The 14,176-nt window shown below is 44.3% G+C and overlaps 1 protein-coding gene across 1 annotated transcript in view; it reads left to right on the top strand.

Moving 5' to 3' along the window:
• FOXO3 (forkhead box O3) overlaps window positions 1-14,176 on the top strand; it is a 124,410-nt gene that overhangs the window by 100,239 nt on the left and 9,995 nt on the right. The window contains exon 3 of the mRNA XM_032338879.1: window positions 5,311-6,743. Coding sequence (XP_032194770.1) covers window positions 5,311-6,708 — 1,398 coding nt within the window. The 3' untranslated portion in view covers window positions 6,709-6,743. The remainder of the gene's footprint in view (window positions 1-5,310; window positions 6,744-14,176) is intronic.

Here is a 14,176-nt window from a genome sequence, read left to right as displayed (position 1 = left end):
CGTCCTTTTTTACTTTGGCTCCCAATCCGCAAACTAATGTAAAATCTTAGAAATATAGACTGGTATGATGTGTGAATTGGAAAACCATAGAATATTTTTAATGGTGGTTTTATAGTTTAAAATACACAAAGTACGATGGAAACTAATTTACAGACCCTAATGTAGAGATCTTAAATGATAGCTCATAAGAAGATTTTACAGTTGGCTTGTCTGTTTTTATAAATCCCACTTCTGTTTCTGGGGACTGCGTGAGGGAGTGGTGCTTTATAACCTTACGGAAATCATATCACCATTAACTTTTGTTACCAGGGAAGGTGTGGGGAAACATTACAGTTCTGACATTTTATTTGACATTTATTTATTTACCTTTTCCTGCTTCCAAAATTTAGGTAGGGGAACTAGTGATTAGAATCATGACCTGTGAGGACAACCAGAATACACTCCTAGCATCTGACCTTGTTAGGGTGAGGGGCATTTGGACGGGAAATGGACAGAGGGGCCTTCTTCATTGGCCTTCTGTCAGTGGCCTATCTTCACATTATGGATTTTGTAAATGGAAAGCTGACCAGCCTGTATGGGTAGAGGCTGCTGAAATAGGGAACTGTCACGATGGTGGTGGCAGTTTTTGTCTTGTCTTAGTAATGTAACTGGAAAAACAGGTAACATGCCTTAGGGCATGCATTCGGCTACTGTTAACCTCTAAAACAGGAGTTGAGCAAAGACTAGAGACTGAAGCTAATAACCTATTTAAGAAGTCAGGTTTTATTTCAGTATCTAAGGGCAGTTAACGTTGGTTTGTATAGTGGCCACTGTGCTCTTCCTAGAGTGAATGCTGCTAAAGCCATTTAGAGAACAAGTATGGACATGGGCAGTGTGAGCCTTAATTTACAGATGGGTTCTTCTGAAAGAACGTCCTTAAAAAAAATTTAGGAAAGACCCATCAAATTAGTATCCCTACTTCATAAACAAAGTTATAGTAATAAAGTTGTGTGTTTTCTTTTTTTCTTTGTTGGGAAGGAATCTTTTTTTTTTTTAAAGAGAGAAAGAGAGCAGGGGCTTGGGGAGCAGAGGGAGAGAGAATTCTAAGCAGGCACCACACCCAGCGCAGAACCCAGACACAGGGCTCCATGTCACAACCCTGAGATCCTGACCTGAGCTGAAATCAAGAGTCTTGTTGCTTAACTGACTGAACTACCCAAGCACCCTCAAAAGGAAGCTTTTTCTCTGAGCAGAATAAATTTGTGCCTTTTTTTAAAATTAAAGATTTTATTTATTTATTTGACAGACAGAGGTCACAAGTAGGCAGAGAGGCAGGCAGAGAGAGAGGGGGAAGCAGGCTCTCTGAGGAGCAGAGAGCCCCATGTGGGTCTCGATCCCAGGACCCTGGGATCATGACCTGAGCCGAAGGCAGAGGCTTTAACCCACTGAGCCACCCAGGCGCCCCTAAATTTGTGCCTCTTATATCCTTCTTTCTTAAAGTTTTCTTTAAGTGTTGGCACAAATAGCTCAAACAATGACTTCAAAATAATTTGGTGACAAAGCTGTGGAAAGTTATAATAAAAGCTTTGGAGTTTGGAAAACAAATTTCACTTGGGGTTATATGGAGACTGGCTGCGTGACCTTGAGTAAGTTACTTAATATCTCCGCCTGAGCTTTCATATTTCTGACGAGAGCACTGATACCAACTTCGCAGGTTTATTATGAGGACTAGAGACCATGGATCTGAAAGTTATGGCCCAGTAATTGGCAGTGTTCTAATCAGGCAGGCTCTCATTTCTTATCCCTTGAGATCAGGGACCTGGGTCCTGACACCCTGCAGTTCTGGCCCTAGCTGTGAGTGTTCTAGCCCCTTTACCACATCCCCTTAGAGTGGCTTAATTTCTGTCTCCAAATTTTAACCAATTGTAGCTTGTAATTTCATGAAATTATTCACATACATTGAGGTTTGGAGTTGTAGTAATAGATGATTCATTAGAATCATTAGAAAATTCACATAGGGCATTTTGGAGTTCTATAAAGTGTTGCTTTTTTTTTTCCTCAACCAAAAATACATTAAAAAAAAAAAATATATATATATATGTATATGTGTGTATATACACACATACGCGCATGCGCGCGCACACACACACACACACACACATTCTTGGGTCACCTGGATGGCACAGTTAAATGTCCAACCATTGATTTTGGCTCAGGTCATGATTTCAGGGTCCTGGGATTGAGCCCTTTGCTGGGCTCAGTACTCAGTGGGGCGTCTGCTTGAGATTCTCTCTCTCTCTCTCTCTCTCACTCTCTCACCCTCCCCACACTTGGGTTTTCTCTCTAAAATAAATAATATCTTTTTAAAAATATGTCCCTAAGTGCTTTTAATTTTTTAATTTTTTTTTAAAGATTTTATTTATTTGGCAGCAAGAGAGCACACACACACGTGTGCGCACATATGAGCATGGGGAGGGTCAGAGGGAGAGGGATAAGCAGACTCTGTGCTGAGCAGGGAGCCCGAAATGGGGGCTCAATCCCGGGACACTGAGATCATGACCTGAGCCGAAGGCAGATGCTCAACCGACTGAGCCACCCAGGTGCCCCTCCTAAGTGCTTTTTAAGTGGGGCAAGGGTAACACATAAGATTGGTCATTGTTAATCCTAGGTGTTGGTATGAACTCTTTCCAAAATCTAGAACAAAGTGGGCTGGCCAAGGTTGCACATGGCTCCCATGGAGTTTGAGAACCTTCCTGTTTTTTCACCAAGAAGTTCATGTTTAAGTTTTTTATTTAATAGATCTAGTCATCTGAGTACTCAGATGGTAGAGCCACCTTGCACTTGCCTGCTTTTTGAACTCTTAGAGTGAATTTTAAGAGCATACTTCGTATTTGATGTATAAAGTATTTTGTTTTTTAAAGAAACGTGATTTCTGAACCATTAGCAGAGATGCCATTATTCTTTCAAAAGCCGTAAGAGTAAAGGCAAATCAGAGTATATAGTCTCCAGAGCAACATTTGTCTCATCAGATCCTCAGCGTGTTCCCCCCTTTTTTTCTCTCAAATGTGTCTTTATGGCCATCACGGAAATGCCAACATACAGCCCATGGCTATAAATGCTCATTGTCCAACCAGAGCTGTAGGCCCTCCTTGCATGGGAACTTACACATGGGAAACACTGAGTATTTTGGGTTATTTACTTATGGTAAAATCCCGCTGACTTTCTATGTTTTACAAAACATTCTGGGAGAACACATGTATTTGCATTTTCTACATAAATACAGTTGGCGATTGCCAATTTTTTAAAAACTATGGTAACTTTTAGGATTGTTTGTATTTAATATACAGCATCAAGCAATACCTTTTGTCCTTAACTTGCAAATAAAAACTCATCTGGCCTGTAGGTGCTGTTGCAGATGGGGGGATGCGATGCCATCAGCTCCTCTCTTTGACTGCACATGAGGCATTTTATGGGTTAGAATGAGCTCTGTCATCACGGACTCTGTGTTTTATAATAGCAGTGAGAACACCCTGACTTGGTAGCATGACCGGTTCCTGAAGTATATTATCCTGTATCATTCTTACATCATCCCTGTCAGGGAGGGATAGTTTGGATGTTATTATGGCTATAATGAAGGTAGAGAAGTAAAGTTGTTGCAGACAGATTAAATGATTTGCTCGAGGTCACATGGTTGATCAGTGACGGAGATAGGACTGAATCTGGGTCATCCCAGCCAACCAGGCTTATCTACCAAGCCAAGAGGAGCATTTTGCAAGATGGCTGCAGTTGTTGGGATTTTGAAGATATTTTACCCTCTTTCTTTTTTTTTTTTTTAAATCCTTTAATATAGAATAGTTTTAGGTTTACAGAAAAGTTGCAAAACTAGTACAGGGAGTTCTCATATATCCAACATCAAATTTCCCTTATTGTTAACATCTTATCTTTATCTAAAGTTAGTTTGGTACATTTGTCACAACTAATGAACCAATATTGATATATTATCATTAACATATTAATTATTAACATAATAATCATTGATTAATGATTTCAGTTATTATGTTCATTAACTAAGCATATTTTATTCAGATTTCCTTCCTTTTTACCTAACGTTCTTTTTCTGCCCAGCATCCCATCCAAGGTACACATTACATTTAATCATCATTCTTCCTTAGGTTCCTCATGGGTCTGACTGTTTGGAGGAGTACTGAACAGGCAGGCATTTTTTTAAAATGTCCCTTCATTGGAACTTGTCTGATGTTTTTCTCATAATTAGACTGTGGTGATGGGCTTTAGAAGAAAGACTACAAAAATAGAGTGCCATTTTCATCACGTCAAGAATGCGTATTATCGGGGGTCCTGGGTGGCTCAGTTGGTTAAGCAGCTGCCTTCAGCTTAGGTCATGATCCCAGAGTCCTGGGATCGAGTCCCACATCGGGCTCCCAGCTCCATGGGGAGTCTGCTTCTCCTTCTGACCCCCCCTCTCATGTTCTCTCACTCTCTCTGTCAAATAAATAAAGAAAATTTAAAAAAAAAGAATGCGTATTATCAGCATGACTTAGCCATATTATTGCTGACCTTGATCACCTGAGACAGTGTTTGCGTCTCCACTGTAAAGTTATCTTTTCCCTTCCTTTCCATACTCTTTGGAAGGAAGTTACTGTGCTCAGACCATTGCCTTGAGGGGGGAGTATCTATATAAATTATTTGGAATTGTTCTGAATGGAAGATTTGCCTATTTCTGTCAACTCTGCAAATCCTGCTCTACCATTTTTTTTTCTCATGCCTGTTGGACAGGTGTGAAATTGTGGCAGGAAGAGGTGGAGTCGTAGAAAGGATCCGTAACAATTCACACCAGTTCTGAGTTTATCGACGTGGTTAAGAAAAGGTAGATGCTGCCTTTACAGTAGTGGAGGAGAGAATAAAATGAGCTCCAAGTGATTAATTACCCATAGGGAGCCAGGGAGGTTTGTTGCAAAGTGCAGGGAGAGAGTGCTATGGTAATAAAAGTATGAACTTCAGTATAGGAAATACAATTATAGAAATTTAGGAATTTGGGGAAAACAACATCATTGAGCTTATACTATTCCAGCTTCTCCTGGGTATGAAACCATCTCCCACCTCCTAAATACCACACTTGGCCATTTACAGTGTTGTCATTGAATTCCAACCTGGATGGGGGTGTCTCATCCAAATGTTTGTCTTTTTTTCTCTTTAACCTCCAAAATTAAGGTGTGCCCCCACCCCAAAACGAGTCTGATTAACTGCCTCTTCTGGGTGCCTAAGCTTTGGGCCACTTTGTCTCATGTCCTGTGTTTTCCTTTCTCTCTGCAGAACTCGATCCGACACAACCTGTCATTGCACAGCCGGTTCATGCGGGTCCAGAATGAGGGGACCGGCAAGAGCTCTTGGTGGATCATCAACCCTGATGGGGGAAAGAGTGGAAAGGCACCCCGGCGGCGGGCTGTGTCCATGGACAACAGCAACAAGTATACCAAGAGCCGTGGCCGCGCAGCCAAGAAGAAGGCAGCCCTGCAGACAGCCCCTGAGTCCGCCGATGACAGTCCCTCCCAGCTCTCCAAGTGGCCAGGCAGCCCCACGTCACGCAGCAGCGACGAGCTGGATGCGTGGACGGACTTCCGCTCGCGCACCAATTCCAACGCCAGCACTGTCAGCGGCCGCCTGTCACCCATCTTGGCAAGCACAGAGTTGGATGACGTCCAGGATGATGATGCACCGCTCTCCCCGATGATCTACAGCTCAGCTAGCCTCTCACCCTCTGTGAGTAAGCCATGCACCGTGGAGCTACCACGGCTGACCGACATGGCGGGCACCATGAATCTGAATGACGGGCTGTCTGACAACCTCATGGATGACCTGCTGGATGACATCACGCTCCCATCGTCCCAGCCATCGCCCACTGGAGGGCTCATGCAGCGAAGCTCTAGCTTCCCGTACACCACCAAGGGCTCCGGCCTGGCTTCTCCAACTGGCTCCTTTAACAGCACGGTGTTTGGACCCTCATCTCTGAATTCCCTGCGCCAGTCTCCCATGCAGACCATCCAAGAGAACAAGCCAGCTACTTTCTCGTCCATGTCACACTATGGCAACCAGACACTCCAGGACCTGCTCACTTCAGACTCCCTCAGCCACAGCGATGTCATGATGACCCAGTCGGACCCCTTGATGTCTCAGGCCAGCACCGCTGTGTCTGCCCAGAACTCCCGCCGGAACGTGATGCTTCGAAATGACCCAATGATGTCCTTTGCCGCCCAGCCTAACCAGGGGAGTTTAGTCAATCAGAACTTGCTCCACCACCAGCACCAAACCCAGGGCGCTCTCGGTGGCAGCCGTGCCTTGTCGAATTCTGTCAGCAACATGGGCTTGAGCGACTCCAGCAGCCTTGGGTCAGTTAAACACCAGCAACAGTCTCCTGTCAGCCAGTCTATGCAAACCCTCTCGGACTCTCTCTCAGGCTCCTCCTTGTACTCTGCGAGTGCAAACCTTCCCGTCATGGGCCATGAGAAGTTCCCCAGCGACTTGGACCTGGACATGTTCAATGGGAGCTTGGAATGTGACATGGAGTCCATTATCCGTAGCGAACTCATGGATGCTGATGGGTTGGATTTTAATTTTGATTCCCTCATGTCCACACAGAATGTTGTTGGTTTGAACGTGGGGAACTTCACTGGTGCTAAGCAGGCCTCATCTCAGAGCTGGGTGCCAGGCTGAAGAATCACTGAGGAAAGGGGAAGTGGGCAAAGCAGGTCAGTGCCCAGTGCTATGGCATTTGATAACAAAGTGGGGGTGACAGGGGGCGGGGGAGGCTGACTTTTATTTACTTTGAACTTTACTCCACCCTGAGAAGTTGAGAACCATGGAGCACTGGTACACAGTAACGTGGCTCCCGACCGTTTCATCTCCCAAGTCAGACAGGGCCATCAGGTGCCCCTCCCCACAATTTGCTGACAGCTCAGGAATTTTACTGCCAGTAAAGAGAACATGCACACATTTAGAGATTTCATTCTCCTTTGTATCCAGTCATTCTGTCTTACCCATGACACAGGTCTCCCTGCTTGATGGATGGATGAGGGTAGAATGGAAGGGGAGGAAGGGGGACCTTAGATCACATGAACATCAAAGTTAAGGACCCAGCCAGAGGACCCATCGTCCCAGAGGACCCATCGTCCCAGAGGACATTCTTAGCCTCCCAAGTCCAACACTGCCATTGTCGATCATCTGTGTTATGGTTTCTTCTTCTTTTTTCCAGTAAAGTAACAATTTGCAGGTACTTCTAATTTAACTGTAGAATGTATATTCTGGACTCCTTCATGCATGAGTATTTCCACCAAAAGCAAGATCTGTTAGATTCTTCACAATGGTACTAATCATCTTTATTAGTTAGTGCTTAACATCTACACGTTTAAAAGAGCAAAATAATTAAATTGGAGACAGTTTTTATGTGAGAGAGAAAGAAGGCACTTGCTTCTGTGCTGCTTGTCCCTGAAGCGTAAGTGGGTGAGGTCAGGTTCCAAACAGTGACATGCGTTGTGAATGGGAGCAGAGATTTTCTAAATTGTGGCATTTTAATAATGTTGGAACCAGAAAGATCACACAATGTGATGTGATAAGAAAGACATTTTATTGGAATCAGAAATCAAGGGTTCAGTTCCACTTCTGCTACTTTCTGGCTGCTGTTAGGAATGTGTCACTTAGCCTCTGAACCTCAGTTTCCAGTTTTATGAAATGAGAATAATCGCCCTCTTGTTACTATACAGGGTTATTATAAGAATCAGATGCACTGAAGTTTGTGAAAGTGCTTGGTAAAACTGCAGTGGGCTGAAATATGTATAGTGTAATTAGGTAAACATACTGACTGACAGATGAGTAAGCAGAGAGCCCAGAGAGGTTAAGTAGTTTGCCAAAGGTCACACAGCTAGACCCAGAATCCGTATTTCTTGAATGGCTTGAACTGTGATAGTTTTCTCTAATTTTCTCTAGGTAGGAAAAAATAGAAAGTGCTCTGAACTGGAGCCAGTGTAGCAGATAATGCACAGGCTTGCCTTAAAATTCTCCTTAAGAAGTAAGATGAGCACTGGGTTATTCTGCTGACAGGTTCGTACCCCCAGACCCTACCCATGTTCAAGCGCTCTGTTCTGTGCCCCAGATCCTCTATTAAAAACATCTCGGCAATCCACTTACACCCTTCTTTAAATGATATGAAGAGGAAATGGGATTCAAAGCCATTAAAACCTGAGCCTTGTTTAACCCTCTGCCCCGGGGAAGGAATTACAAGGGTCTCCTGTGGTGAGCTCAGTGGAGCTCACTGGGTAGTTGTAGAAAGGGGAGTGTCAAGAGTGTTGTGATGTAAAAGCTTCTCAGCTTTCCCAGGCACCAGCAGGCCCCTAATGGAACCCAGACATCTGTTTTCAGTCATTTAATAGCCCTTGAGATGGTAAAAAGACTGTAATGGAAGCTAAATAGGGTGACAGGCTTGCTTGCCCGCCAGTTCAGTCCCGTACCAGCACGCAGACTGGTGAAGACTGGCCTGGAGAAAGGTAGATATTTGGCTTTTAGAAGAATAAATAGTTTGTCTTCCTTTAAGAAGTGGAATGTGACTGTGGCTTCTAATGACACAAGTAAGTTTTAATTTTGGTGTAGATGTGAGGAGGCCACTTTCTAATTCATTGAGAAGAGGTAGTTCAGAAGAAAACGTACTGTCAGTTCTTGCCTATTTTTTCAAGTGTAGTTGAATAGCAGACCTTTCTTGTGTATGTATTATTCTAAAAGTTTGTATAAAAATATTTTGAGGGAGGTGGCTCAGTAGGTTAAGCTTCTGCCTTGATCTCAGGGTCCTGGGATCGAACCACCCCCCCATCGGGGCTCTCTTCTTGGCGGGGAGCCTGCTTCCCCCCGCCTGCCTCTCTGCCTACTTGTGATTGCTCTCTATCAAATAAATAAATAAAATCTTTAAAAAAATACTTTGAAGGAAAGGTGAATATATTTTAAAAGCATATTTAATGAATTATTATTTAGATGATAAAGAACTGCTTTGGGGATAATATGTTTTGTTATTTTGTCCTAACCATAAGGGTCATTTAGTCACCTTTTTCTCAGAACATTTTGGGGAGATTGTTTTGAGAAGATAATTCCTCATTTAAGAATGGAAAGTCACCAGATTTCAAAATTTCTCAAAGGTAAATCAGCTCAGTGTGATCAGAGCAAGAGAGGAAAGATCCTGAAGACAACGGGGGCTTTTAGAGAGTTTGGTTTCTGAGTTTAGGATTTCCATATCGCTTTGGAATGAATTGCTTGTCTAAGCAGCCAGGAACATAGATGTCCTGAAGTATATTCTTTAGTTTTAAACCTGTGACTCTCCTGAATTCACAAAACAGGCCTGAGGTCACCACCTCAGACCTCCCTTCTCCCAAATTAAGCACCCCAGCTTCCCAAGACTTGTTCTATAATGACTTTTATGGTAAAGCTTTTTTCCTTCCTTCCTTCCTTTTTTTTTTTTTTAAACTAGTAGTCATGGTATTCTCCAGACTCCCTCCCTGGTTTAACAGGAAGGTCATGTGACCCTAAATTAGAGTCCCTTAGTTGTGGAGTTAATGGAGCAGCTCTGTCCAGTTGACAGACCATCTTGCTAGAGAGCTGTGGAGAGGTGCTTCTCTGGAGGGCTGGGTGTTTCACACACGTCATTCATCTTAGACCATGTGTAAAATCCTTTGACCTATGGGTCTATCTGGAAAAGAAAAAAAAATAACCATCCCTTTTTATGAGAGACAGCTACTGGGGTGTGAAGGGCACTGTCTTCTCTCATAAAGCTTGGTGCACGTCCTTTCAGGTTGGCAGCAGAGATGTCTGTGAGCCGGTGTGCTGGTTGGAAGGCTGAGCTTCTGGGTCTCATGTGTGTCTCCTCAGAGTGTAGGCAGCCTCAGCCTCGCTATCATTTTGAGGTCAAAAGACGCCGAAGTTCTCAGGCTCTTTCATTCATCTTCATCTTTTGGCATTTGGAGACCCCATGAGGGAGCAGCCCCATACTTAGTTTTAAACTACTTTGCAATAAAGATTGGAAAACATCAACCAGAAAAGGCCCAGCTGGAGAGCAGAGGGGTAGTTCTCTCCCTGCCTCTGCCACATCACCAGTGACTCTCTCGCAATAGTAGGTTTGTCATCTGCCAGATGAGGGTAGAATCATAGTTTCAGAAGTGCACAGTAGATGTAATTGTAAACCCGAAACCTAACATTCTGTCTGTGAAGTGGCCCTGGTAAGAGGTACGTGGTGATACAGAACTCTACAGAAACCGTGGGATACAGATGTGGAAACGGCAGGACCTGGTGTTGGAGCCCGTTTAGGTTTTGGTGAGGCTGCTCTCCAAAAGGAGCACATTTCTGATTCCTGTTGAACGGTATCTGAATGCTGTGATTCTGTTACGTATTCGTGTTGGGAAATAGGATTAATTCTAACTGAATAGGCAATGTAGGCTATTCGTGTCATATTTTTTTCCCCTTAAGGTAGCTACGTCTCTGTTAGGCAGTGTAACGTATGATGAACACGAATCCGTGCGCATTGCATGGAGAACACACTCTGTTACTTGCACTTACTGGGGCTCTAGTCTAGTTTGTGGTTCATCTCGATAATTATGTTCGTATTTTATAAATATGTTCATCTTGAGAATTGTGCATCTGCAGGATCTTTATTCTTACCTCAAAGAAAGCCTGAAGTCTGAACTGTCATTCATTGAGAGAATGGCTGTCTGGATCTTTTTAGTGTTGACAACAGTAAAGGAAAATTTACACAGCTGTGAAAAGGCATTTTCTATGCAGAGGCTGGTTACACTACTTACATACATTCTTTTCCCTAGAAAGCACTGGTATCGATGCTGCTCTCTGGGGCACAGGGACAGAGCCTTGAGTGACTGTCACTTTAAGCAGTTGCATTTATAGATGGCTTTCTGGAAGGTTTCTTTGGCCACAGAGCTGACATGGAGCATGAATAAATGGGGTGAAAATCACCTGAATTACTCCTGGAAATCCTTGTAAATTCTAAGCTCCCATTAGATGCTTCTTTTCCCAGGGTTCCTAATGCTCACTCTTCAACATCTCCCAAGTAACGTTTTCTTAAGTATGGTCTCCCCCCAGGTGCCACCTGTGCTTCTCATGGCTTCCCTTTCTTCATAGAGACTGGAGAAAGGGCTTGTCGGGACCTGCCTCTGTGCTGTTGCTGGAGAGAAGGGCCAGGGTTCTGCCTTGTTCCTTGGGCAGGTAGAGGGATGTTTGCAGACTTTCTCTTCCCGACTTGGAGATTCAAGTTTTAACACTGGATTTTTCATTCCACGATGGAGATTCCCCACCTTGTAAGAGACATCATCTACTTCACGTTGGTTTTGTGAATGTGTTCATTTGCTGTAAGAACATTGCTTTCCCCCATCTTCCAAACTGTTTGGAAGTTTAAAGTTCCAAAACCTAAAATGAATTATAGTTTTGTTTTGAAAATTAGTGTGACACTTCTGATAGTTAGAGGTCCCATAAGTCAGTGTTTCTCAAAGTGTTCCACAGAATACTGGACCCTCAAGACATTCATAGATATTAAGTAGAAAACGCATTCTGTGGTCAAATAAGTTTGAGGAATATGATGTTTAAGTGAATTAGAGTTGTTGCCAGATGGGCTATGAAGAGCCTTGAAAGTTAATATATGTTATGAACCTTCTAGGATAAGATTGCAGTGTTTCCTAAATTTATTTGATATCTTGAGCCAAATCCTTTTTCTTCAAGAAGCCATAGGACCCATGTTCTAAGGAAACCCCTAAAGACATGAGCCAGCCACCCAGTTTAGCTCACTGTCCCTGGGGTTCTGCTGTGGTGGGAACCATGGATTTAAAAAACCTCCCCTACAACTCACTCCAAGTATCACCTGTGTGGTTCGGCAGAGGAGCTGTGGGATTTGTAGCAGAAGGTTGCCATCTGTGTGGCCATGTGTCAGAGTGAAGTCACTCATCTCCCTCAGTCTCAGTTCACTTATCTATGAAATGGGGTTAAAATGGACACCTACCCCACAGAGCTCTTGTATGGCCTACGGTCCTTTGGCAGCTTTTTAAAAAGTTACTAAATGTTTATTGTTACTGACAGTGGCTCCAGAGTTGATACCAATAAGGGAGGCTGCCAGGCCATACGCAACACTGTTGGCAGAAAGAGCAAGTACTTTCCTAAACTAGAATGCGTTTGGCTTCTTTTTATTAAAAAGGTATGGTGGTTGCCTGTTTGTGAAGCTTTGGACGCCCGCTAGAAGTCCTGGCTACCAATTTGGAGGTACCCCTGCGAGAAACTGTTTCACTCACAGGGAACTTCCAACCTAGATGAAATGAGGTTTGTGTGTGGTACCCAGAGTGTTCCCTTAGCATCTTCAGAGGATTGCCTGAAAAGTCCCAGACACCTGGCTTCGGGTTTCCTGGGGGTGTCTTGTCAGCATCCAGTTGGCCGGTAGGTAGCACTCTGCGGAGGGAACAGAAGAGGGAGCAGCCTCCCCACGCCCCTTCTCTGCTCCCTTTCGGTATAGCTCATCCCTGCTGGTAGGGAGCCTGGAAATCCGATCCTCCCGTTCCCACTGCCAGCCTGTCCCAAGCCGCAAAGAAATAAAGAGCTGTTCCGGCCCTCCTAGGGCTCTCTTGAGAGCCGGAAGTTGCCACACAATAAATAGCTTGATGCTGGCTGTGGTCTGGCCGTGGACACCCCAACCCCTCAGGGCTGGAGGTTTACCCCCTTACTGGCTAGTGTGACAGTTTGGGATTCAGAAAATGTGGTCACTCTGCCCTTAAGATCTCTTCCAACTGTAAGTTCAGTGAAAACCCAGAGAAAATGGGCTGTTGTTCTCCAGGAGCTTTCCTCCCAAAGAAGCAGGACCAGGCTTAGAATGAGAACACGCCCCTCTCCCCGAGGAACTGCTGCGTGCTTGGGTGCGGGTCTTGTGCTTTGCTTCTCTTCCCCAGTAATAGATGTGGGCTGTACTCTGTAATTCTAGATTTCCTGCTTTTTTTTAATGACCTCTTTTTGGGTAAAATATATGATATTCATTTATTAGACGATGAGAATTACTTAGTCACAGAAGCCTCCGAAGGTAATTCCAGTGTTTCCAGAGGATAAAACGTTAATTGCCAGTCTTGGCTTGATTGAAGGTTTGCATATCAGGATGTCTTCTCTCTCCTTCCTCCCCTCCCCCTCCTTCTTCTGTCTCTTTCTCTCTGATGAAAGAAGTCTGGATCATAAGATTTTCTTTCTTTTATTTTTTTAAAGTATTCATGTCTGTGTGGAGTGTTTGACTCCTTAAAGAAATGTAATGGCCAAAAAGAGAAGGCCATAGATTCTGAGGTTGAAATTTTTAATTTTCAGTGGGTCTCCCTGTATACTTTGCCACTGTAATTAATTGGAACATCCATTGGTCATTTGTATGTTGAGAAATGATCAGAAAGCAATACAGCCCAATATGTGTACAGATGTGGTAGAGGTTTCCCTTATGCCTGCTGCTCTGAATGTCTCAAGCCAAAGCACTCACTGTCCAGCCCCATTCACTTCAGGTCGCCGGCCGGCCAGGGTACCCATGAAAGCAAGCTCCAGGCTGAGCAGGGACACGAGGGCTTCCCACAGCCATACCAAGTTTGGATTTACCTCACTCCCTGAGTCTTCACTGCTGGCCAGACTGCTGATCTCAGGGCAGTCCTTTGTCTGTCTGCCGATCTTGGAGCCACCCCTGAGACCTTCCTTTCAGTTCCCTTCTTGATTTCCTTCTTCTCTTGCACTGGTCTAAGGGTTGCTTCTTGGCCACCACCTGTGTCACCTGCATGTCCTGGTCCTACCTTACAGGGGGATGAGTGGTTTGGTCTATTTGTGGAACTAAAACAGCTGGTTTTGTGTTTTCAATTTCAGAATCACTTTTGGAAAAATTAGATGGTCTTCATAACCCTGTATATCTAAAGCAGGCAAAGACGGCTTTGGGGCCCCCTCTCTTCTGTAGCTGGTTGTGGAGCCCTTCGATGGGTGACACACTGGACGCATACTTGCAGCTCCACGTCCCAGGGATGCAGTTGTTCCCCAGCCCGAGGCGGTGACTGCACACTCCCAGTCACCCCGCCCCAGCCAGTCAATGCAGTGAGGAGTCACCCGGCAAACATAAAACATGTGACATTCAGGTCACGGTTTATGG

Source organism: Mustela erminea, chromosome 4 (assembly GCF_009829155.1).
Source record: "Mustela erminea isolate mMusErm1 chromosome 4, mMusErm1.Pri, whole genome shotgun sequence".
Classification (NCBI taxonomy): Eukaryota; Metazoa; Chordata; class Mammalia; order Carnivora; family Mustelidae; genus Mustela; species Mustela erminea.
This window is presented reverse-complemented; position numbering and strand designations above follow the sequence as displayed.